Below are 25,674 nucleotides of genomic sequence, written 5' to 3' on the forward strand. Positions count from 1 at the left end.
CGCACTGAGAGATTTTTGGCAATGTGCACAGACATTTTTAGTTGCCGCAACTTGGGGGAAGGGATGCTTTTGGGATCTAGTGGGTAGAGGCCAGAGATGCAGCCAAACATTGTACAAAACATAGGACAGCCTGAACAATAAAAAAAATTATGTGGCCATGAATGTGAATAACACCAAGGTTGAAAATCCTGATCTAAATAAATGCAGAGGCATTTCACCTTTATGGATTGGAAGACTCCATATTGTCAAGATGCCAATTCTCAAAATGATGTTTAAGTTCAATAAAATCCTTATTCCAGCAGCATTTTTGTGATTGATAAGCGGGTTATGAGATGTATATGGACATGCAAGGGGTGTGGGATAGCAAGACAATTTTTTATTTAAGATTTTATTTATTTGAGGGGCACCTGGGTGGCTTAGTCGGTTAAGTGTCTGTCTTTGGCTCAAGTCATGATCCTGGGGTCCTGCGATAGGGCACCAAATCGGATTCCCTGCTCAGTGGGGAGGCTACTTCTCCCTCTTCCCCCGGCTCATGTTCTCTCTCTCTCTCTCTCAAATAAATAAATAAATAAAATCTTTTTAAAAAGATTGTGTTTATTTCAGAGAGAGTGCATGTGAGAGAGCAGGACGGAGAGGGCAGGAGGGGCAGAGGGAGAAACATTCCCCCCAAAGCAGGGACCCCAACATAATGCTGGATCCCAGGACCTTGGGATCATGACCTGAGCTGAAGGCACATGCTTAGCCAACCGGGCCACCCTGCAAAATAATTTTTTAAAATAAAGTGGGTGGACTGACGCTATCAGACTTCCAAACTTACTATAAACTACGGTAATCAAGACAATTTGGTACTGGTACTATAAGAATATAGAAAATGCAACAGAATTAAAAGTCCAGAAATCCTTATATCTGTATCACTTGATTTTTGACAAAGACGTTAGGGCAATTGAGAAGGAAAGTTTCTAAATCATCCTGGGATAACTGTATATGTGTATGTAAAAAATTAGATGGGCGCTTTGCTGGCTCTGTAGAGCATGTGACGCTCGATCTTGGGGTTGTAACTTTGAGCCCCACATTGGGTATAGAGGTTACTTTAATTCTTTAAAAAATAAACTTAGGCCTTTACCTTGCACCATACACAAAAAACTCAAAGTGGATCATGGACGTAAATGAAGAGCTACTACTTTCAAACTTCTAGAAGAAAATTTAGAACTACATGATTTTGTGGTAGGCAAAGATTTCTTAGATAACGAGACCAAAAGTAGGATCCATAAGAAAGAACAAGTGATAATGGAATTTATCAAAAATAAAAACTTGCACCTCAAAGACACCATTAAGAAAATGACAAAATACAGATTGGAAGAAAATAGTTGTGAACCATATTAAAAAGGGAATTCAGAATATGTAAAGAATTTAACAGCTCAATATTATGAAGACAGCCCCATTTGAAAGTGGGTGAAAGATCTGAATAGAAGTTTCACCAAAGAAGATGTAAGAATGGCTAATAACATGAAAAGATGTTCAAAATCGTTGGTTATTAAGGAAATGCAGACTAAAGCAACAGTGACTTACTATTATACACCGGAAATAGGTGAGAGTATAAGCGAAACTGGAGCCCTCACATGTTACTGATGATAATGTAAAATGGTATCGGCTACTCTGGGTAAGTTTGACAGTTTCTTAAAAAGTTGAACATAAATTTATCTTGTAACTTAGCAATTCCACTTCTAGGAATATATCCAAAAGTAATGAAAACTTGTCTACACAAAGGCATGTGGCCGAACATTCATAGCAGCATTATTCATAATGACCTTAAACTAGAAACAGCATAAATGCCCATCAGTTGGTGAATGGCTAAATATGTCATATCCACACAATGGAACACTATTCAACAATTATAACGGAACAAACCTATACATGGTGCAACACAAAGGGACCTCAAAAAACATATGCTCAGCAAAAACAAGCCAGATGGAAATCTGAAATGTCCTCAAAAGGTAATTTATAGAGATGGCAGATGAGTGGTTTCCTAGGACCTGGTGTGGAAGCAGAGATTAAGTGCAAATGAAGAGGAAGGAACTTTTCTGGCTGATGGAAATGTTCTTGTGGAGATAGACCAACTCTAAATTTATTAAAAATAATTGTATACTTACAATGGGTGAATTTTTTAAAAAGATTTTATTTATTTGATAGAGAGATCACAAGTAGGCAGAGCAGCTGGCAGAGAGAGGGGTAAGCAGGTTCCCCGCTGAGCAGAGAGCCTGATGTGGGACCATGACGTGAGCTGAAGGCAGAGGCTTAACCCACTGAGCCACCCAGGAGTCCCACAATGGGTGAATTTTATATCCTGTAAATTATTCGTAAAGCTATTTTAAAAATGTTCATCAGGGGCACCTGGGTGGCTCAGTGGGTTAAGCCTCTGCCTTAAGCTCGGGTCGTGATCTCAGGGTCCTGGGATGGAGCCCCATATCGGGCTCTCTGCTCAGCGGGGAGCCTGCTTCCCCCTCTCTCTCTGCCTGCTGCTTTGCCTACTTGTGATATCTCTCTCTCTGTCAAATAAATAAATAAAAATTTAAAAAAAATGTTCATCAGGGAGGTCGGGGGATATATTGTAGAGGTACCTAAGGCTTCCAACGCTCCTTCCAAGAACAGTATACTAGCTTTCCTGATTTGTGGATTAGGGTTCTTAGATATACAGAGTCTTCAAGAACTACCGTATGCATTGAATCAGAGTATGCCTGGCGTGAGAAGGGTAAATGCAAAATTGCATATAATTGCAAAATTATTCCCAGTTATACACAAAGGATTTTTTTTTTTTTTTAATTTTCGGTTCCCATGACACTATCACAAAGGAAGCCTTCTCTTTTCCGAGCCGTCACACGAGGCTAGAGAAAACGGGTGCAACCGGTAAGTTCCAGTTTCAGCGTGGTACGTTTCGGAAAAGGACAGGAGGACAATGTGCCTATAGGGAGGGCTAAGGCTAGATCGCGTAGATTCAGCTGCTCTCTGTAGGAAGGCAGGAAAGCGTGGTAAAGAATTCAAGCTCCAGGGGCGCCTGCGTGGCTCAGTGGGTTAAGCGTTTGCCTTCGGCTCGGGTCATGATCTCAGGATCCTGGGAACGAGTCCCGCGTCCGGCTCTCTGCTCGGCGGGGAGCCTGCTTCCTCCTCTTTCTCTGCCTACTTGTGATCTCTGTCTGTCAAATACATTAAAAAAAAAAAAAAAAAAAAACCTGAATGAAATAGGGTCTTTACTTTAAGAAAAAAAAAAAAAAAGAGTTCAAGCTCCAGTGGCCCGCTCGCCCGGTTCAAGGGCCCACAGCCCCACTTTCTGGCGACGTGACTGAACCAGTTGCTCAGCTGCCTCCTATTCTTTATCTTTACCTTGGGGAGAATAACGGCCCTTGTAGGACAGTGAACTCTTAAGTGCGCTAATGCACGTAAGGGCTTTAGAGTAAGCACATACTTTAAGCGCTCAACATGCACTTAAGTTAGCAAGAGAAGCAACGAGCCGCTCTCCGCCGGGAGCCTTTCTCCGGTCCCCAGCTCTCCAGCGCGCCGGGAACGCCCGCATCGCTATGGTAACGGCCACCCACTTCCGGAAGAAGTACGGCGCGCGACTGGGGCCATTCGGAGCCCGCTGCTCCGCGAGTTCACCGAGGGGACGCGGAGGGACGAGTTTAGTGCGCGCTGTGGGTTCTGCCTGCCGCCCCCCAGGCCAGCCCCAGTGCCCTCTGAGGGCCGCCTGACTCCACAGCCTCGTTCCCGCCGGAGCCAGCCCTTCAGGCCTGGACGCCGGGGCTGAGAGCGGGTGCGGCCATGGACTTCTCTAAGTTCCTGGCGGAAGACTTCGACGTGAAGGAGTGGATCAACGCGGCCTTCAGGACCGGCTCCAAGGAGGCGGCGGCCGGGAAGGCGGACGGCCACGCGGCCACCCTGGTGATGAAGCTGCAGCTGTTCATCCAGGAGGTGAACCACGCCGTAGAGGGTGAGGCCGAGCTGCCGGGACCGCCGTGGGGCGGCGGGCGTGCGCGGGCCCCGCGGTGGGAAGGCGAGCCCGGCCCTCCCCTCCCCTCCTGCAGACCTTTCGGGGGGCTGCGGGGGGCCGGTCTCAGCTCGCTGCCGCCTGTCTAACGCTTGCCGAGGCCGGGGCTTGCCTTCTACCCCTGGCGGTGCCATCAGGTTTGCTTTAAGTCCCAAGAGTGAATTTCAAAAATATTAATTAATCGTCACCTGGTCCTTAAATTTGGCAAAAGCATATCAAAGCGTTGTGGGAATGACACAAATCCGGCGAACGTTGTTTTAGCGGACTTTCCATGTCCTTGAAGATGGGCTGGCTTGAATGGAGACGTGAACCGTCTTTCAAGGATAGTTAACTGAAAAATAATACACACCAGCAACCTTTTCATTAACTCCTCGACTCGATTTTTAGTCACCGTATGTTCCTTGGATGCATACTGCACGCCAGTCTCTCTGCTAGGCTTGTTGGGAGAGAGACAGGTCCCGCAGGGAAGTTTATGACCCAGTAAATAGAACTTTACTTTAGAGACGGGTCCACTGTTTAAGAAAGGCTGATGTTGGGGGGGGTGGGGAGGGGAGCTTTATTTCACTGCAGGTTCTTTATTGTACTTTGCATCTAATACTCATTATTGAGCATCTGCCACACCTGTGCCCAGAAATGGGCCAGGGGCAAAAAGTTTACTTTTCAGGAGATTGCTGCCTTGTGGGATACTAAACAGTTAAATTACAATGAGGGATGGCTTTTCTGCAAGTAGGACCAGGAGCTATGAGAGCTGGAAGAAGTGTGCATTCACCCCTAATCTGGGATAATCATAAAGGGTTTTCCAACTGTGTTAGGCCTTGAAGGAAGACTTAATAGGACAAAGAGGGGGAGGACATTGATAATAATAATAGCAATACTTGAGTCCTTGGTATGTGTCAGTTACTCTTTTAAATGCTTTATATATATTAACTAAATGGTTCTCAAATCAGGGGTGGTCATGTCACCTCCTTCCAGCCCCATCATCCCCTGAGTTTCTGGAAGTTGTTAGGTGTGTTTTTTAGTCCTTGCAACAGGAAGGAATGTCACAATGAGGTACAGTTAGTGGAAATAGGAAATACCTAGCGATGCCTAGTGTCCTGCATGCTTTGGATAGTCCTACACAATGAAGAACTGTCCTGGCCAAAATGCTAATGTTGCACCTTTTCAGTCTAATTATTCAGTTTAAACCTGGCAATAATCCTTGGAGGTAGGTGCAGTTATGGTTCCCACTTTATAGTTGTAGAGACTGTGGCTGAGTGAAGTAATGGACCCAGCATCATGTTTCTAGTTTAGATTTGAACCCAAGCATTGGTCCCAGAGTTTGGGCTCTTACCCATTATACCTTGCTACCTCTGGTATGAAAGGGACAGAGAACAGCACATGCAGAGCCACGTGGGTATAAAAAGGCCTAGTTAGTCCACAGAAGAGTGAGAAATTCTAACAGAGCTGCATCAGTAACATCAACGAACATTAGTCATTAATATTATTATTATAGGATCACACTTTCCCCGGGGGAGGGGAAGACTTCTGGAGATAAGACAAAAAAGTAGATTGGGATGAAAGGCCCATCATTCTATTTTATTTTATTCTCTACACACACACATACACACACACACACCCCCCCAGGGAAGGGGGTGTGCAGAGGGAGAGAGGGGGAGAGAGAGAATCTGAAGCAGGCCCGATCCCATGACCCTGAGATCATGATCAGAGTGGAAATCAAGAGTGGGACACTTAATTGACTCAGCCACCCAGGTGTCCCCTTTTGGTCATCCTAAGGAGTTGGGAATTTGGCCCTTAGGCAGTGGGAAGCCTTCAGAGGTTTAAAGCTTTATTTTTATGGAAGGTGAGACAAGGGCTCAAGTCTGCAGTGAAGAGGTTATTGCAGAGGTTCAAGGAGGGGATGTTGAGGCCTCCAAATTTGGAGGATTGATTTGTTCATTCATTCAGTCAACAAACATTTATTGGGCACAAACTGTTTTCCAGGTTCCAGAGATACAGAGTTGAACAAGACCCAGTCCTAGGCACCTGGGTGGCTCAGTGGGTTAAAGCCTCTACCTTCAGCTCAGGTCATGATCTCAGGGTCCTGGGATTGAGTCCCGCATCCGGCTCTCTGCTCAGCGGGGAGCCTGCTTCTTCCCTCTCTCTCTCTGCCTGCCTCTTTGCCTACTTGTGATCTCTGTCTGTCAAATAAAGAAATAAAATCTTAAAAACAAAACAAAAAAACAGACCCAGTCCTAGGTTGGATCAGTTAATAGGTCAAGTTGGGGGCAGTGGGGGAACCCACAAAAACCAAACAGGGACCAGATCATGCAGGGATTTAATATCACATTAAAGAGTTTGGATTTGATACAAAATGAGTATAAAGGGTAGGTACCAGAGGATTTTTTTTTTTTTAAGATTATTTATTTATTTATTTGACAGAGAGATCACAAGTAGGCAGAGAGGCAGGCAGAGAGAGAGGAGGAAGCAGGCTCCCCGCCAAGCAGAGAGCCCAATGCGGGGCCCGATCCCAGGACCCTGGGATCATGACCCGAGCCGAAGGCAGAGGCTTTAACCCACTGAGCCACCCAGGCGCCCCGGTACCAGGGGATTTTTTTTTTTTTTAATTTTTTATTCATTTGACAGACAGAGATCACAAGTAGGCAGAGAGGCAGGCAGAGAGAGGGGGGAAGCAGGCTCCCCGCGGAGCAGAGAGCCCGATGTGGGGCTCAATCCCAGGACCCTGAGACCATGACCTGAGCCGAAGGCAGAGGCTTAACCCACTGAGCCACTCAGGTGCCCCTACCAGAGGATTTTTAAGCGGGGGAGAGACAGGGATGGATTTTTGTCTCCGTTTGAAAAGCAGCTGTCCAGAAGAGTGGACTGTCATATAGTGGCTTTAAGTGGGGTTATGGCAGTGGTCATGGTGAGAAATGGGTAGATTTAAGATATTTTTAGGAGGAAGAATGGGAAGAACTTGCTGATGGATTAGAAGGAGGGATGAGGGGGGAGAGCATCGAGAATGATAGCAGGTTCTTGAGTTGAATGACTGTGGGTGGAGGTCCCACGCATACAGTAACTATGAGAGAATTTGTAATGAGCATCCATATGCCCACTACCTAGATTCTGCAATGAACAGTTTACCTGCTCTATCACTAAACTGTCCATTTACCTGTCCCTCTCTCCATTCATCCATTTTTTTAAAAAGATTTTATTTATTTATTTGACAGAGAGAAATCACAAGTAGGCAGAGGCAGGCAGAGAGAGAGGGGGAAGCAGGCACTCTGCTGAGCAGAGAGCCCGATGGGGGGCTCGATCCCAGGACCGTGAGATCACGACCTGAGCTGAAGGCAGAGACTCAACCCACTGAGCCACCCAGGTGCCCCCATCCATCTTATTTTTTGATGTATTTCAAAATGAGTTGCAGACGTCAGTATACTTTACCCCTGTACATTTCAGTTGGTACCCTAAACAATAGAATTCAGTACTTATTTACAGCTCTTTATTTTTTAACTAAATAAAGTTTACATAAGGTGAAAGGCACAGATCTTTTCTGATGAGCATAATGAGTTTTGACAAATGTATCCAGCTGGGATAACCCAAATCTCTATCAAGAAGAATATATACAGTCACCCAAGAAAGTGCCTCCATGCCCCTTCACAGTGAAATCTGGCCCTTATCCTCCCAGAGGCAACCACTGCAAGTGATAGTTTTAAAATGGAAGAAAGAGGGGCGCCTGGGTGGCTCAGTCGTTAAGCATCTGCCTTTGGCTCAGGTCATGATCCCAGGGTCCTGGGATCGAGCCCCACATCAGGCTCCCTGCTCAGCGGGAAGCCTGGTTCTCCCTCTTCTATTCTCTCTGCTTCTGTTCCCCTCTCTCACTGTGTCTCTTCCTGTCAAATAAAATCTTAAAAAAAAAAAAAAAAGGAAGAAAGAGTGGATTAAGTTTGTGGGGGCGGGGAGGGTTGTGGAGAAGGAAAAAGAGGGATCAGCAGGGGCTGAAGAGTGACTGAGGTTTAGCAGGCAGAAGGTTGGGGCTATAAAAATGTTGTTAAAAGTCAGCATTGTTCTAAGTCAGTCTCTGTGTGAAAGAAATCCTTGTTCTGTCTTTGTTTTCTTAGTCTTAGAACTTTACCTGGGGTCAGTGCTGGAAACAGATTGTTATTCTATGGCACAGCTGGATGAACAGGTTCCTGAAATACTTCTTCAAGATGTTAGGGTTCCAGGGGCGCCTGGGTGGCTCAGTGGGTTAAAGCCTCTGCTTTCAGCTCAGGTCATGATCCCAGGGTCCTGGGATCGAGCCCCGCATCGGGCTCTCTGCTCAGCGGGAGCCTGCTTCCCTTCCTCTCTCTCTCTGCCTACTTGTGATCTCTTTCTGTCAAATAAATCAATAAAATCTTAAAAAAAAAAAAAAAGATGTTCAGTTTCCATTCATCGCACTGGTAGAGAGAAGACAGTGGACTTACTGATTCCCCAGTGAATTGCCCTTTAAAGGGTCAGAGGGGTATGCCATTAGCTTTCCCAATTCCACGTAACACATCATAGGGCCCAGAGATGTGCACATTGTAGTCTGTATTTGGGACGTTTGTTTAAAACATGCAGCTTTCTTAATGTCACCCGGTCTCCTATTGGAGTTGCTAAATGAGAAACTCTGGCAGGTGCCTAGAGACCTGCATTTAACTGTGCCCCAGTTGGCGCTGGTCGTCTGTGGATTCTATTTCAAAAAGACCATGGAACGCGGACATTGGGGCCAGACACATGTAAGGTTTGGTTTCGCCTTGGTGAAATCTGAGGGCAATTACTAAACCTCTCTGAGCCTCAGTTTCCCTATTTGTAAGAGGTAGCTGCTGATGATTCCTGTGGGCATTCAGTGCTGGAATGTTTGTAGGTCACCTGCTACATAGTTGGCGTTTACCCAGTGTCAGATTCTTTCATCTCCTCTTCTCACGAAGGGATTTTCAATTTAACTCAGTCGTGGAGAAGCGTTGATGTTGGGTCAGGTTGATGGTTCCTTCCTTGTCAAATCACGAGGCCCACACCTGGCAGTCATGGTCCTGGCCGAGCCCACCTCCCAGCCTACCTCCTCTCCCCTTCCTGTCTTCCACAGAAAATTGTGGTTGGGGGTGCTTTGGGCAAAATTCCCTTCCTGTCTCACGATCTGTTCATCTTGTCCACTGGTGACCGGTCCGATTGTCACCTTTTGTTCTTGGGTTCTTGCTACAGAAACAAGTCACCAGGCTCTTCAGAACATGCCCAAAGTGCTCCGCGATGTCGAAGCCCTGAAACAGGAAGCGTCTTTTCTGAAAGAACAAATGATTCTTGTCAAGGAGGACATTAAAAAGTTTGAACAGGATACATCTCAGTCGATGCAGGTATTCTGTCCCTCATGCTGATTCTTCCTTTGGGGAGACATTCACAGAAGCTCCCTCAAGACAGGACGCCTATGTTTCCGGTCATAGGCGGAGGCCAGAGATGATAAAGAAACTGCCACTTCCTTAGTTTTTGCCCTCTTGTCTCTCTTTTAGGTATTGGTAGAAATCGACCAGGTGAAGTCCAGAATGCAGCTCGCGGCCGAGTCTCTTCAGGAAGCGGACAAGTGGAGCACACTGAGTGCTGACATCGAGGAGACCTTCAAGACTCAGGTAGGTCTTGGGCGCCTGGGTGGCTCAGTGGGTTAAGCCTCTGCCTTCAGCTCAGGTCATGATCTCAGGGTCCTGGGATCGAACCCCGAATCAGGCTCTCTGCTCAGCAGGGAGCCTGCTTTCCCCCACTTCTCTCTCTCTCTGCCTGCCTCTCTGCCTACTTGTGATCTTTCTCTGTCAAATAAATAAATAAAATCTTAAAAAAAAAAAAAAAAGACTCTGGTAGGTCTTTAGTTGAGGGCATGTCCGCAGGCCAGGTAGGCAGGCGCTTGAGGTTCGGAGACACAAACGAGAAAGTCGTTTCCCTGAACCCGCAAGGAATCGGAAAAAGCAGCGCGTGGAAATGCACAGGCAAAGAGTGGGAAGACCTGCAGTTGCCCTGGGTGTTTCCACCTTCTGGAGTTGGTATCTTCCGCCTGACGGAAGACCTTCTCAGTCACAGAGTTCAGGAGAAACCTCCGTAGAAAAGGCAGAGAAAATGGATGAAGTGAGAGTGTGGAACACAGGTCGGGGGGCCTTTCACATCCTGGGACCTCTCTGCGGTTGTCTGGTCTTTGGGTCCCTCTGCCACCACTCTGGTCATGCTTTCCGTTGTCCTTCTGCTAAACCATTGCAGCAGTCAGCATCCCTGCTGGCTCCTGGCCTCTCTCGGGCAAACTCGCTCGCTCCCTCCCTGTGCCTGCTGGCACCCGAACCGTACTCCTTAAATTGTATCCTCATCTTGCTGTCCCAATATGCTGTGAACTCAGGGGCTGCTGTGTGAGCCTCTTTGTGTCTCAGACGTCGAATACAGTGTCTGACATGATGTAGACACCTGTGGAGTGATGAAATGAAACACAATCATATAAACAAAATCATAAACACAATCATATACCTTGAATTCTTCTAAAAAACAGCACTTATTTTTTTAATTTTAAACATAATTTTTGTGGGTCTTAGAAGATTTGGAAAATTCCAGAAAGTACAAGGCAGAAAACAAAATGATCCTATTCCTGGGCACACTAATAGGTTTTTTTAATGTGTACTGGGTATTTTTTCTACGTATTTATCCATATTCGTGCTTATGTATTTTGTATATATCATGTATTACTGGTGTACAGACATTACATATATTCTTGGGTCTATTTTTAATCTAAACAAGATCTTAATAGAAAGTCTTATTTTCCTTTGTAATTAATACTTCTCAAAAACACGATTTTTAATGTGTGTACATATTCCACATGTCACTATGAGTGACTCGTCCTTTAGGATTTAGGTTGCTTCCAGGCTTTTGTTACTACAACACTAGAATCACATTAATTAATTAGAATCCATGAATATCTCTGTGTCCCTCTGATTGTTCTTTCTTTCTTTTTTTAAAGATTTTATATCTAAGTAATCTCTACACCCAATGTTGGGCTCGAACTCACCACCCTGAGATCATGATACACTAACTGAGCCAGCTGGGCACCCCCCCAATTGTTTCTTTAGGACAAATTTCTAGAAAAGGAAACACGGGGTCAAAAGATGTGAGGGGTGCTTGGGTGGCTCAGTCAGTTAAGCATCTGCCTTCGTGAAGCTCAGGTTATGATCTCAGGGTCCTGGGATTTGCCGCATTGGGCTCTGTGCTTGGTGAGTTGTCTGATTCTCCCTCTCCCTCTGCACTGCCCTCTCAGCCCCCTGCTCGTGCACAGTGCTCTCTCTCTCAAATACATGAGTAAAATCTTTAATAAAAAAATGGTGTAGGGGTGCCTGGGTGGCTCAGTGGGTTAAAGGCTCTGCCTTTGGCTCAGGTCATGATCCCAGGGTCCTGGGATCAAGCCCCGAGTTGGGCTCTCTGCTCAGTGGGGAGCCTGCTTCCCCCTCTCTCTGCCTCCCTCTCTGCCTACTTGTGATCTCTGTCTGTCAAATAAATAAATAAGATCTTTAAAAAAAATGGTGTGAATAATTTTCCATTTTTTTTAAAGATTTTATTTATTTATTTGATAGAGACACAGCAAGAAAGGGAACACAAACAGAGGGAGTGGGAGAGGGAGAAGCAGGCTCCCCGCTGAGCAGGGAGCCCAGTGTGGGGCTTGATCCTAGGACCCTGGGATCATAACCTGAGCCGAAGGCAGAGGCTTAACAACTGAGCCACCCATGTGCCCGAATAATTTTCAATTATTGATGCAAATTGCTAAATTACCTTCTAGAAAGACAGTATACATTTATGGGACCAAATTCTTTCCTTCTTCACCCCCTCACCAACAATAGCTATCATAATTTTTTCTAGGGTTTTCCACTTTGTTAGGAGGAAAACTCTTGTTTTAATTTGCATTGATTTGACTGCTAATCATATTGAACATAATAAATTTATGGGCCGTTTTCTTATTACATGAACTCTCTTTTCCTGTATTTTGTCTGTTCTTATCGAAGTATCTGGGGTCTTTCATTTCTTTCTTTCTTTTTTTTTTTTTAAGATGTTATTTATTTGAGAGAGATAGAGAGCGAGTGCACGAACAGGGGAGAGGGGCAGAGGGAGAGGGAGAAGCGGACTCCCTGCTGAGCAGGGAGCCTGACACAGAACTCAATCCCAGGACCCTGAGATCATGACCTGAGCCAAAGGCAGATGCTTAGCTAACTGAGCCACCCAGGCGCTCCTGAAGGACCTGGGGTTTTTTAAAATAAATATCTTCTGTTCTGGCCTTTCATAGGACATAGCTGTGATTTCTGCCAAGCTGACTGGTATGCAGAACAGCTTAATGATGCTTGTTGATACGCCAGACTACTCAGAAAAATGTGTGCACCTGGAGGCGCTGAAGAACAGGCTGGAGGCCTTGGCCTCGCCGCAGATTGTCGCGGCCTTCACCTCCCCGTCTGTAGGTAAGTGCGGGCCTCTCTCCTCGCTGCACACCTCCCCACAGAGGTGAGGCTTTCCACGTCTTCCACCTTTTGAGTGTCTTACTTTGGATTAAATTACATAATTTCAAATTTAAGTTGTAACCTAATGGGGGTTACCTTTTTCTGATAGTTTATATGAATAGTTTTAAGCACACAGAAACGTTGCGATAAGCACACAACAAACACCATCTAGATCCTAGTTTGGCGTTGCAGCACATTTGCTTTGTCTACCCACATCTACCCACCCATCCATCACTCTGTCCATCCAGGTTCTGTTGGGGATGCATTTCAAAGTAACTTATAGATATCCACATACTTCACTCTTAACTGCTTCAGCATTCATATCAATAAGTAGAGTTCAGTATCGGTTTAAGATACTCTTTTTTGGGGGTAAAATTTACTTTTAAAGAAATGCACACATCTTAAGTGTACCGTTTGAGCCTTGTCAAATACAATTTTTATTTCCTCTGACCTACTAATGTGGGATATTAGCATTCCTAATATCCTATTACTCTTGCAACTCAAGATCAAGCCCCACATGTTTATGGGATGTCTGTGCGGGTGCGCATGCGCATGTGTGAGTGCATGCTAAAGTCCTGCTGGATGTTTGATGACGCTTTATTCAGAACTTTTTCATAGAGAGCTCATTAGTAAATATCTGTGTCAGGGTTTAGTATCATGGTTGTGTTGGTGTCATAGAAACGACTGGGAAGCTTTCATTCTTCCTTATTTTTTTTTAAAGATTTTATTTGTTTATTTGACGGACAGAGATCACAAGTAGGCAGAGAGAGAGAGGAGGAAGCAGGCTCCGCGCCGAGTAGAGAGCCCGATTCGGGGCTCGATCCCAGGACCATGAGATCATGACCTGAGCCGAAGGCAGAGGCTTTAACCCACTGAACCACCCAGGTGCCCCTCATTCTTCCTTATTACTCTGATACGTGTTTTTTTTTTTTAGAGATTTTATTTCTTCATTTGAGAGAGAGAGAGACAGAGGACAAGGGAGGAGGGAGAGGAAGAGGGAGAAGCAGACTCCCCCTTGAGCAGGCAGCCTGGCTCGGGGCTCGATCCCAGGACCCTGGGATCATGACCTGAACCAAAGGCTGATGCGTAACTGACTGAGCCAACCAGGTACTCCAAAATAGCATTTCTGCTCTTTTTCTGTTTAATTTTTACTTTTGTGAGATCATTATTTACTTTCTATTTTTTTCCCTTAGCTCTGCCAGTGTCCTTTTATATCTCATTGTGATACCTTAGATCCCCCAGCCCCCCTTTTTTAAAAAGATTTTATTGTTTTAAGTAATCTGTACACCTGATGTGGGGCTCAAACTCACAACCCCAGGATCAAGAGTTGCACCTCTGTTGACTAAGCCAGCCAGGTACCGAACCTTATGATCCTGTTAGGGAAAGCACACTGTATGTAATTTCCTTAAAAGTGTGAAGCGGTTGTAGCCTCAAATTTCTTCTCTTTCCTAGGCTAACTTTTTTTTTTTTTTTTTTAAGATTATTTGTTTATTTATTTGACAGACAGATGACAAGTAGGCAGAGAGGCAGGCGGGGGTTGGGGGGGGTGGGGAAGCAGGCTCCCCTCTGAGCAGAGAGCCCCATACAGGGCTCTATCCCAGGACCCTGGGATCATGACCTGAGCAGAAGGCAGAGGCTTTAACTCACTGAGCCACCCAGGCGCCCCCCCTAGACTAACTCTTTTAAGTGCTCTCTTATTTATTTATTTATTTATTTTAATTTTTAAGTTAACATATAAGGTATTATTAGCCCCAGGGGTACAGGGAAGTGCTCACTATTTTATTTTATTTATTTATTTTTTTTTGGTAAAGATTTTATTTATTCATTTGACAGACCAAGATCACAGGTAGGCAGAGAGGCAGGCAGACAGAGAGGAGGAAAGCAGTCTCCCTGCTGAGCAGAGAGCCCGATGTGGGGCTCGATCCCAGGACCCTGGGATCATGATCTGAGCTGAAGGCAGAGGCTTTAACCCACTGAGCCACCCAGGCGCCCCAGTGCTCACTATTTTAAAAAGAGTTGTTTGGTTTTTTTTTTTAAATTATGGTAAAATAGACCTTAGCATAAAATTTACTGTTTTAAACATTTCTAAGTGTACAAGTTAATGGCATGAAGTATATTTACACTGTTATGCAAACATAACCACCAGCCATCTCCAGAACTCCTCATCTTCCTCAGTTGAACTCTGTGCTATTAAATACTAACTCCTTACTCTCTCACCCCCAGCCCCTGGCACCTGCCATTCTACTTTAGGTGCCTTATAGAAGTAGAATCACACGGCATTTGTCATTGTGTGATTGGTGGATTTCACTTAGCATGTATCATCAAGGTTTTTCTGTGTTGTAGCATGTGTAAACATTTCCCTCCTTAAAAAAAAATTTCCCTCCTTCTTAAGTCTGAATATTATTCTATTATATGTATATGTCATCTTTTGTTTATTTATCTGTCCACGGACAGTTGAGTTACTTTCGCCTTTTGACTGTGAATAGTGTTGCTGTGCACACAAGTGTACAGATACCTGGTGGAGTCTCAGCTTTTGGTTCTTTCGGGTGTATGCCCAGAAGTAGAATTCCTCGATCATACGAGAATTCTACTTTTAATTTTTCAAGGAATCATGTTTTCCATAGGAGTTACATCTTTTTACATTCCCACCAGTAATGTACATGTGTTCCAGTTTCCCCACATCTTCCCCAGCACATGTTGTTTTCTGCTTTATAGTAGTCCTCCTAATAGGTGTGTATTAGTATCGCATTGTGATTTTGACCTGCATTTCCCTAATGATTAATGATATTGGATATGGCCGTATCCTTATTGGCCATTTGTGTTTCTTTGGAGAAATGTCTATTCAAGTCTTTTGCCCATTTTTTTTTTTTTTTGAGATTTTATTTATTTATCTGTCAGAGAGAGAGACCGCACAAGCAGGGGGAGCAGGAAGCAGAGGGAGAAGCAGGCTCCCCACAGAGCAGGGAGCCAAGTGGGGGACTTGATCCCAGCACTCTGGGATCATGACTCGAGCGGAGGGCAGATACTTAACCGACTGAGCCACCCAGACGTCCCAAGTCCTTTGCCCATTTTAAAATCAGGTTATTTATTTTTTACTGTTCAGTTGTAGGAGTTTATTATATATTCTGGATATTCATCTCTGATCAGATATATGATTTGTAAACTCTCATTCTGTGGGTTGTCCTTTCATTCTGTTTATAGTGTCTTTTGATATACAATTCTTAAATTTTTATGTAGTCCAATATATCTGTTTTTAATTTTGTTGCCTGTGTTGTTGGTGTCACAAGTAAACTTTTGCCAAATCCAATGTCATGAAACTTCCCATCTTCTAAGAGTTGATAGTTTTAGTTCTTATGTGTAGCTCTTTGATTCATTTTAAGTTAATTTTTGTATATGGTGTAAGGTAAGGGTCCAGCTTCTTTCTTTTGCATGTGGATATCCAGTTTTCTGAGCGTCATTTGTTGTCCTTTCCCCACCGAATGGCCTTGACACCCTTGTTGAAAGTCATTTGACTGTATATGTGAAGGTTTATTTCTGGGTGCTCTGTTCTCTTCCACTGGTCATGTCCATCCTTATGCCAGTACCACACCGTTACCCCCACTGGTCCATACATATTGTTTTGATTATTGTAGCTTTGTTGTAAGTTTTGAAATCATGAAGTATGAGACCACCAATGTTACCCTTCTTTTTCAAGAATGTTTTGTCTATTTGGGGTCCCTTGAAGTTCCATATGAATTCTAGGATGGGTTTTTCTGTTTCTCCAGAAGACACCATTGGAATTTCAATAGGGATTGCATTGAATCTGTAGATGGTTTTGGGTAGTATTACCATCTTAACAGTATTAAGTCTTCCAATCCATGAACGTGGGATGTTTTTTCATTTGTGTCATTTTTAATTTCTTTCGGCAGTGTTTTGTCATTTTCAGAGTATAAGGCTTTCAGCTCCTTGTTACATTTTTTTCCTAAGTATTTTATTATTTTTTTTTAGTGTTACTATAAATGAATTTTTTCTCCTCTTCAGATCATTCATTGTCAATATGTAGAAGAACAACTGATTTTTTTTTTTTAAGATTTTATTTATTCATTTGAGAGAGGAAGAGACAAGACAGAGAAAACACAAGCAGGGGGAAAGGAAGAAGCAGATTCTCCACTGAGCTGGGAGCCCAGTGTGGGGTTTGATCCAGGACCCGGAGATGATGACCTGAGCCAAAGGTCATCCCAACCATCTGAGCCAGCCAGGTGCCCCAACACAACGGATTTTTGTGTGTTGATTTTGTATCCTGCAACTTTGCCAAATTCACTTATTAATTCTAACAGGCTTTTTTGTGGAACATTTAGGGTTTTCTGATTATAAGATCATGTCATCTGCAAACAAAGATAATTTTACTTCTTCCTCTTCTCTTTGAATGCTTTTCTCTTTCATGCCTCATTGCTCTGGCTAAGACTTCCAGCACTAAGGCTTATAAAGGTGGCGAAAGCAGACATTCTTGTCCTGTTCCTGATCTCAGAGTAAGAGTTTGAAATAGTTTTTCACCATTGAGTATTATGTCAGCTGGGGGCTTTTTACAGGGTATGTTGACATAGTTTGCTTCTATTCCTGGTTTGTTGAGTTATGTCATGAAAAGTGTTGAATTTTAACAAATTCTTTTCTTCACCATTTGAGATGATCATGTGGATTTTTTCCATCATTCTGTTAATATAGTATATTACATTGCTTGATTTTTGTATATTGAACCATCCTTGCATCTCAGGAATAAATTCTACTTGGCTATAGAGTATTATCCTTTAATATGCTGCTGATTTTGGTTTGCTAGTATTTCGTCAAGGATTTTTGCATCACTATTCAGGGATATGACATCTGGGTGGCTCAGTGGCTAAGTGTCTGACTCTTGATTTCCGCTTAGGTCATGGTCTCAGGGTCATGAGATCGAGTCCCGTGTTGGGATCTGCGCTGGGTGTGGAGTTTGCTTGAGCACTCCACCCCTGCTTAAGTGCACGTGTCTTCTCTTTCTCTCAAAAAAAAAAAAAAAATCTTCAGGGGTATTGGTCTGTAGGTTTCTTTTCTTGTATTGTCTTTGTCTGGCTTTGGATTGGAGGAATGTTGGCCTCATAGAATGAGTTAAGAGTGTTTCCTCCTCTTCAGTTTTTTGGAAGAGTTTGGGAAGTAAGAGTATAAATTTTTCTTTATATGTTTAATATATTCACCAGTGAAGTTATTTGGTGTGCTTTTCTTTGTTGAAAGTTTTTTGATTACTGATTTAATCTCCTTACTAGTTTTTGATCCATTTAGAGTTCTTTTTTCTTCATGATTCAGTCTTGGTAGATTGTGTGTGTCTAAGAATTTGTTCATTTCATTTAGTTTATCCAATTTGTTGGTATTTATTTATTAATTTATTACTAATTGATTTACTTTAAAAAAAGATTTTATTTATTTATTTGAGAGAGAGTGAGCATGAGCTTGGGAGAGAGAGAAGCAGAGGCCCTGCTGAGCACAGAGACCGACATGGGGCTCAATCCCAGGACCTGGAGGTCATAACCCGAAATGAAGTTAGAGGCTTAACTGGCTGAGCCACCCAGGCACCCCTATTTTTTTTTTTATAAGTATTTTTTTTTTATAAGTAGACTCCATGCCCAACACAGGACTTGAACTCACAACCCTGAGATCAAGACCTGAGATCAGGAGTTGGACACTCTACCGACTGAGCCATCCAAGCACCCCCCCCATAGTACTTTCTTATAATCCTTTTTATTTCTGTAAGATCAATAGTAGTGTCCTTTCTTTCATTTCTGACTTTATTTGAAATGTCTTCTTTCTTTTTCATAGTAAGTCTAATTAAAAGTTTATCAATTTAGTTCATCTTTTCAAACAACTGCCTCTTGGTTTTGTTGATTTTTCTTTTTGTTTTGCTCTATCATATTGATCTCTGTTCCGATCTTTATTATTTCTTCCCTTCTGCTACCTTTAGGTTTAGTTTGTACTTTTTTTTTTTTTTCCTTTTCTAAGTCTTTAGGATGTAGAGTTTAGGCTGTTGGCTTGAGGTATTTCTTTTTTTTTTTAACATAAGCATTTACAGCTATAAATTAGCTCTTAGTGCTGCTTTTGTGGCATTCCACATGTTTTGGTATATTGTGTTTTATTTTCGTTTGTCTCAAGATAATTCCTAATTTCCCTTATGGTATCTTCTTTGACCCATTGGTTGTTTAAAACTGTTGTTTAGTTTCTACATATTTGTGAATTTTCTCACTGTTTTTTCTTCTTTTGATTTCTAGTTTTATTTCATTATGATTGGAAAGGATATATGATTTCCTACTTAGTTACACTTGTTTTCTTTTTTTTTTTTTAAGATTTTATTTATTTATTTATTTGTCAGAAAGAGAGAGAGAGAGAGAGAGCGAGCACACAAGCAGGCAGAGTGGTCGACGGAGGCAGAGAGAGAAGCAGGCTTCCTGCTGAGCAAGGAGCCCGATGTGGGACTCGATCCCAGGACCCTGGGACCATGACCTGAGCTAAAGGCAGCCACTTACCCAGCTGAGTTACTCAGGTGTCCTTACACTTGTTTTCTGGCCTCAGTTGTGAGCTGTCCTGGAGAATGTTTCACGGGCACTTGAGAAAAATATTCTGCTGTTGCTGGGTGGAGTGGTGTGTGTGTGTGTGTGTGTGTGTGTGTGTGTGTTAGGTCTAATTGGTTTATGGTGGTGATAAAGTCCTCGACTTCCTTATTATCCTCCCTCTGCTTGTTCTTGAAGTGCGCTCATGATGTACCTTCTGCACACTCTGTTCCTTTTCTTTTCTCCCCTCCCTGTGCTACTTCTGCATAGGTCCTATTGTGGGGTTTTTTTTTTTGTTTTTTTGTTTTTTTTTGGTTTTGTTTAGTTTCTGCTTAGTCATCCTTCTACGTGGCTGCTTTTTTCTGGGCTTGCTCTTTACTGGAAAATAATGTGCAATCTCCTTAGAAGCCCATCCTTGTTTACCTGGGCTTTGTTGAGAGCTAGCGTCTTGCCCTTGAATTAAAAGCTACATTCTGTGTTGTGCTTTTCAGCTGCCTAAAGAGAACGGATTCAGTACCCATCTCCAGCCTTTCCATTCCATCACTTACCCACTTGTCAGTCATCTGTTTGGAGTGTTCTCTGCCTCTTTAGGATCCTAGGACTGGAGCTGGTTTGTGGAAAGTCACCATCTGGTAGCTTTGCCCCTCCCATTTTCTCACAAATTTTTGCGGCTAGAGACCCACAGAGCTCACGGATATGGTAGGGGTACACCTCTGGCTAGGTGGGGTTGGAGAAGAAGTTAGGAATGGAGGTGGGGAGGTGGTGGCTCCATGAATTTGAATGCTTTTCCTTTCATTCTGAAGGGGTTTGCTACTGGAATCAGGTTTGGATGATGCCCTCTGGGTCAGGATTATGGGCCTTGGTAGTGAGGGCAAGCTATATTTGACTACCTTTGTTCAGATTTAAATCAGGCCTGATTCCAGACCCACTCTCTGCAGGTAGGATGGCTCTTTTTAGCCTCTTCTGGGCTGATATGGAAGTAAGCCTTCTCCCCTGGCCTGGACCAGACCCCCTCTTTGCTCCCTGTCTCCACCTTGTCCTGCCATGCTTAGCTGCTCCCGGCGACATTCCCAGTGCTCCTGGAATCCCCACTCACCGTGGGCCAAGGTGACTGAATATCTGATTAGTTTCTCCGAAGTTCTGCAGTATAGATATTTCCCTGGCTTCAGCACAGATGAGATGGTGGTGTATTTTTCTCATGGTGGTGAATTTTGGTGAGCATCAGGAAGTTTCCCCACCCCACCCAAAGTAATGTGTTCTCTCTTCAGACATCTTTCCTAGAAGGCCAAGTTGCTTTTTTATCTGATGGTTTATATTTTTTAAAAGATTATTTATTTATTTATTCAACAGAGAGAAAAGTTTTGTGTTAGTACAAGCAGTGGGGAATAGCAGAAAGAGAGGGAGAAGCAAACTCCCCGCTGAGGAAGAGCTTTGTCCCAGGACCTGGGGATCATGACCTGAGCTGAAGGCAGACACTTAACCGACTGAGCCACCCAGGCGCCCCTATCTGCTTTTTTTTTTTAAAGATTTTATTTATTTATTTGACAGAGAGAGATCACAACTAGGTAGAGAGGCAGGCAGAGAGAGAAGTGGAAGCAGGCTCCCTGCCGAGCAGAGAGTCCAATGTGGGACTCGATCCCATGACCCTGAGATCATGACCTGAGCGGAAGGCAGAGGCTTAACACACTGAGCCACCCAGGCGCCCCATCCCTATTTGTTTTTAAAGGGAAATCTCTGGAAGTGCCTGGGTGGCTCAGTTTGCTAAGTGTCTGACTCTTGGTCTCAGGGTCTGGGGTTCTGTTGACCTACTTAAAAAAAGCAGGAGGGGAATCACTGCTAAGTTAGTACCTCCCCAACACCTTACCGCTTCCCATCTTGGCTCAGAGTGACAGTCTCCAACCTCATATGCCTATCTCAGTTTACACAACCAACCAGTAATTCAGTTATGTTGAAGCAAATTTTAAAAAAAAATTTTTATTTATTTGACAGAGAGAGACACAGCGAGAGAGGGAACACAAGCAGAGGGAGAGGGAGAAGCAGACCCCCCGCTAAGCAGGATGCCCGATGTGGGGCTCAATCCCAGGATCCCAGGATCATGACCTGAACCTAAGGCAGATGAAGCAGACTTTTTTTACTAAAGATTTTATTTTTTTATTTGTCAGAGAGAAAGAGAGAAAGAAAGAGCACAGCAGGGGGAATAGCAGGCAGAGGGAGAAGCAGGCTTCCCACTTAGCAAGGAGCCCGATGTGGGACTCGATCCCAGAACTCTGAGATCACCACCTGAGCCAAAAGCAGCTGCTTAACTGACTAAGCCACCCAGGCGTCCCTGAAGCAACTTTTTGTAGCAGTTTGATCTAGGAGATTTATTGATCTAAGGGATCATGGGAAATTCATTGTTCTAAGGGATCATGGGAAAATAATAAGCATTTTAGGAGCAAAAAGCCATCTTCCAACTCATGGACTCCTGCCCATCAAAGTGAGATCTACCAACAGATTTCCAAAGCCTAGCTGGGTTATCATCACAATAGTTGCCCTCACAGGTTTTCCTTCTCAGCAAGTATAAAAGGTTGGGTACCAGTTTGTGCAGTTTAATTTTTTCTTTCTTCTTTTCTTTCTGAGACAGTGGCATCTGAGTTTTGGCCAGAAGGGGGCAGACGAGTGCCACGGGTGGTGCTTTGGAAGGCCTGTCCAAAGGCTGCCGCCCTGGCTTCTCAGCAGTGAGCCTGGAAGCAGGGGCTCCCATTCAGTCCTTTCCTCTGCCCTTAGGAAAATATGTAAGAAACTACTTAATGTAAATACCAGAATTTGGCTCTTAGAGTCCATTGCTATGTGTGGAATGCTGATGTTTACCAAATTATTTACTTATTATCCTCAAGCCACCAAATATGTGAACATTTAAGGGGTTGAGTTTGTTTGCTTTTGTATAATTCCTATCTGGTGTAAGTCAAAGTAGGCATTTCAAAAGGATAACTCCTTTTTAAATATTATTTTAAAATACTGATGATGTGAGGAACAGCAGGGAATGCAAGGATGAATAAGATAAGGTTGCTGGCCTTCAGAGACTTTACAGCTTGGTTGAGGGTGAGGCCAGGAGAGAACAAGTACACAAATAATTTTATTACAAGATGGAATGTGAAAGTTGCTTTAGCCATCCCTGGGATGAAGGGAAAAGATGATAGAAAATCAAGGAAGCTTTTCTGAAAGAACTAACATATGTGCGGAACTTTGAAAGAGAGATGAATTTTAAAAAATTTTTGTTTCCTTTTTTTAAATATTTTATTTAAGATTTTATTTATTTGACAGAGAGAGATACAGCTAGAGAGGGTACATAAGCAGGGAGAGTGGGAGAGGGAGAATCAGGCTTCCCATCAAGCAGGGAGCCCTTTGTGGGACTTGATCCCGGGACCCTGAGCTGAAGGCAGACACTTAATGACTGAGCCCCCCAGCTGCCCCTTAAGATTTTATTTATTTGTTTGAGAGATAGAGAGTGAAAGAGAGCACAAGCAGTGGGAGAGGGAGAGGGAGAAAAGCAGGTTCCCCACTGAGCAGGGAGCCCGATGTGGCTCGATCCCAGGACCCTGGGATCATAACCTGAGCCGAAGGCAGATGCTTAACCTACTGAGCCACCCAGGCGCCCCTAATTGTTTCAATTATGAAGGTAATACAGGTTGTTGAGAATGGAAAGATACATAAAAATATAAAAAAGATCGTTTACCAGTGAACTCTGCACACAGATATGACTGTTTGTATTTCCTTTTAGTTTTTTCCTGTTGAGTGTGTACCTGTATCTTTTAAGGCAAGACTATCCATTGAATATATACAATTTTGTACCTTGTGTTTCTCCCCGTGAGCACTGTGGGATGAGCATTTTCCCATGGGTGTAGGATTTTGATAGGTGGGAAGAAATGTTTCCAGCAGAGGGAACAACATACATATGAGTAGTATAGGAATGGGAAAACTCAGGGGCAGTTGTGGGAATAACAGTTAAGCCCATTTCAATGGAGTGGACGTTGGGAAATGGTCAGAGATAAGCCTGGTCAGCAGAGCTGGGAGAGCATAGTTGGCCTTGAACAGATTGAGGAGTTTCTATCCGGGGAAGAATTTCATGGCTGTTAGCAGTTTATTAGTAAGTCTGCTGAGGGCTGTTGGCAAAGTGGAAGGGGTATGGACTTCGGAAATGGACAGACCAATTTTGGAATCTTTGGGCTGCTGCCTCTTTTTTTTTTTTTTTTTAAATTTTATTTATTTATTTGAGAGAGAAGGAACAAGCGAAAGCGTGAGCAGGGTGGTGGGGAGAGGCAGAAGCGGACTCCCCACTGAGCAGGGAGCCCGATGCAGGATTCGATCCCAGGATCCTGGGATCATGACCTGAGCCGAAGGCAGACGCTTAATGACTGAGCCACCCAGGTGCCCCAAGGGCTGCTGCCTCTTAGCAATGAGACCTCAATTTCATTCTTAGAAAAGGGAGTATGGAACACATGCACCCTATGATTCCTACATTCCTGGTTCTAGGGGAGGCACTCTGTGAATGCTATTCCTTTCTCTTGGACCCCCACTCAAGATTTCATGGCTCTCACAGTAACCCAAAGGAAATAAGTCCTAAGAGACCAGTCGGGAGCTCGTGAAGTTTCTATTTGATCAGAAGCAGCAGCCGCGTTTCTGAAAAGCTCCCTAGCTCAGCATTTGGAGCTACACTACAAATTGGAATCCAGACCCACAAATGACTTCATTGGTTTCATTTTTCCGTTTCTTGAATTCAGTTAAAATTTGTTCCCCTCACCAACAGTGTTGAAAGAAACAGTACTGGAAGTCTTACTGGGGAAAAGAACATTTTTTTTCCCTCTACTGCTTCATTCCCCAATTCCAATCCCAGGAGAGCACTTCTAATTCTCAGAACTGTTTTCTCTGGCATTTCACTTTATATTCCTGGATAAGTAAATACACTTGTCTACTGATTTTTAAAGATTTATTCACTTCCAAGAGAGAACGTGCACACGCGTGCGTGGTGTAGGGGGAGGGGAGTGGCAGTGCAGAGGGGGAGAGGGAATCTCAAGCAGGCTCCCTGCTGAGCACAGAGCCCAGCACAGGGCTCGATCCCATGAACCCTGAGATCATGACCTAACCTGAAATCAAGAGTCAGGTGCTTAATTGACTGAGCCTCCCAGGTGCCCCTTTGCATAATACATTTATTATTTTACTTCTCTGAACCAGACTAGCAGAGCTCCTGGAATTCTTTGCTGGAGCTGAGATTTAAACTCTTGCTTCTGTCAGTTGTCATTTTGGACAATTAACTTGAGTTAAATGATGCCTCAGGAACCCGACTGAGAGACGGTCTCGGTCCTTCTGGTTGTGTGATCTGGACGGGCTCATTTATTCTGATGCCAGTTTCCCCATCGTCTGGCCTCAGTAGAGTTGCGCTGGGGTTGAAGTGAGGTTCTGTAAATGGAGATGCTTTGGAAGAAGCGTGAATGTAAAAGTGTGACAGAAGCTTCTCCGCAGTGTGTTTTTTTTATGTTGTTACCTACATTCTATATCAGAGGCCTTTGATATTAGCCTCACCTCTGTTTATTTTATTGATACATTCACATACTCTCTGAATGTATCATGTACAAATGCTCTCTTTCTCCAGGAAAAATGAGTCTGGAGAGTGGGGGACGGGTGAAGGGAAGCCTTCCAGGGCGAAGTGGTACAGACTGATGCAGTGGGGGAAATGTTTTAGGATGAGAATTCAGAGCATTTCTTCCCATATACTTACTTCATTTCATAGATAACTATGACAGATCTCCTATGTGCAGGGCACTGTGTGAGAAGTACTTCCTTATGTTTAAATAAAATGTGAAGTCATACGCGAAAGCAACATAAGCGAAATTTCCTGTTGGTGCTGTATGTTCGTTGTATTGTCTTGTTTGTAATCCAAAATCAGTTGTTAATTTGCAATGGTAAGAGTCCATTGGCCCTCTATCACACTGGGGGTGGAAGGCATAGAGACTAGAGGCCCCATCTTATTCACATGAGGCCTCTATGGGTTTGGGATTCTTTCACTGCAAGTGACAGAAACCCAATTCACACAGGCCTACATGAAAAAGAGAAAGAGAGAGAGAGAATCTATTGCTTACGGAACTGAGACGTTCTGGAGTAGGTCTTGCTGATCCAGGAGCACAGATTGTGTTGTTATTAGGACCCGTGTCTCTTGCCATTTCTTGATTCTGTCTCTCTGTGTGTTGGTGTCAGTTACTTCCAGGCGCACTCTTCAGGTGGTGGCCCGTACACTTCCAGGCTTCTGTCCTCACAGCTTAAGAAGAGAGCCCAGCATTAATCCTGATTGCATTGATTGGCAGGCTTTTGCACTTCTTTTTTTTTTTTTTTTTAAGATTTTATTTATTTATTTGACAGACAGATCACAAGTAGGCAGAGAGAGAAGGGAGGAAGCAGGCTCCCTGCCGAGCAGAGAGCCCGATGCGGGGCTCGATCCCAGAACCCCGAAACCATGACCTGAGTCGAAGGCAGAGGCTTAACCCACTGAGCCACCCAGGCGCCCCAGGCTTTTGCACTTCTGAATCACTTACTTCGGTCAGGTGGATTTGAGGCT

The 25,674-nt window shown here is 43.9% G+C and overlaps 1 protein-coding gene across 1 annotated transcript in view; it reads left to right on the forward strand.

The window, feature by feature from the left end:
- The first annotated feature begins 3,584 nt into the window (after positions 1-3,584).
- The window catches only part of COG7 (component of oligomeric golgi complex 7), an 80,723-nt gene continuing 58,633 nt past the window's right edge, over positions 3,585-25,674 (forward strand). Inside the window, exons 1-4 of the mRNA XM_080831674.1 lie at positions 3,585-3,982; positions 9,239-9,387; positions 9,541-9,657; positions 12,330-12,498. Coding sequence (XP_080687800.1) covers positions 3,814-3,982; positions 9,239-9,387; positions 9,541-9,657; positions 12,330-12,498 — 604 coding nt within the window. The 5' untranslated portion in view covers positions 3,585-3,813. The remainder of the gene's footprint in view (positions 3,983-9,238; positions 9,388-9,540; positions 9,658-12,329; positions 12,499-25,674) is intronic.

Source organism: Martes martes, assembly GCF_963455335.1.
Source record: "Martes martes genome assembly, contig: SUPER_18_unloc_1, whole genome shotgun sequence".
NCBI classification, from domain to species: domain Eukaryota; kingdom Metazoa; phylum Chordata; class Mammalia; order Carnivora; family Mustelidae; genus Martes; species Martes martes.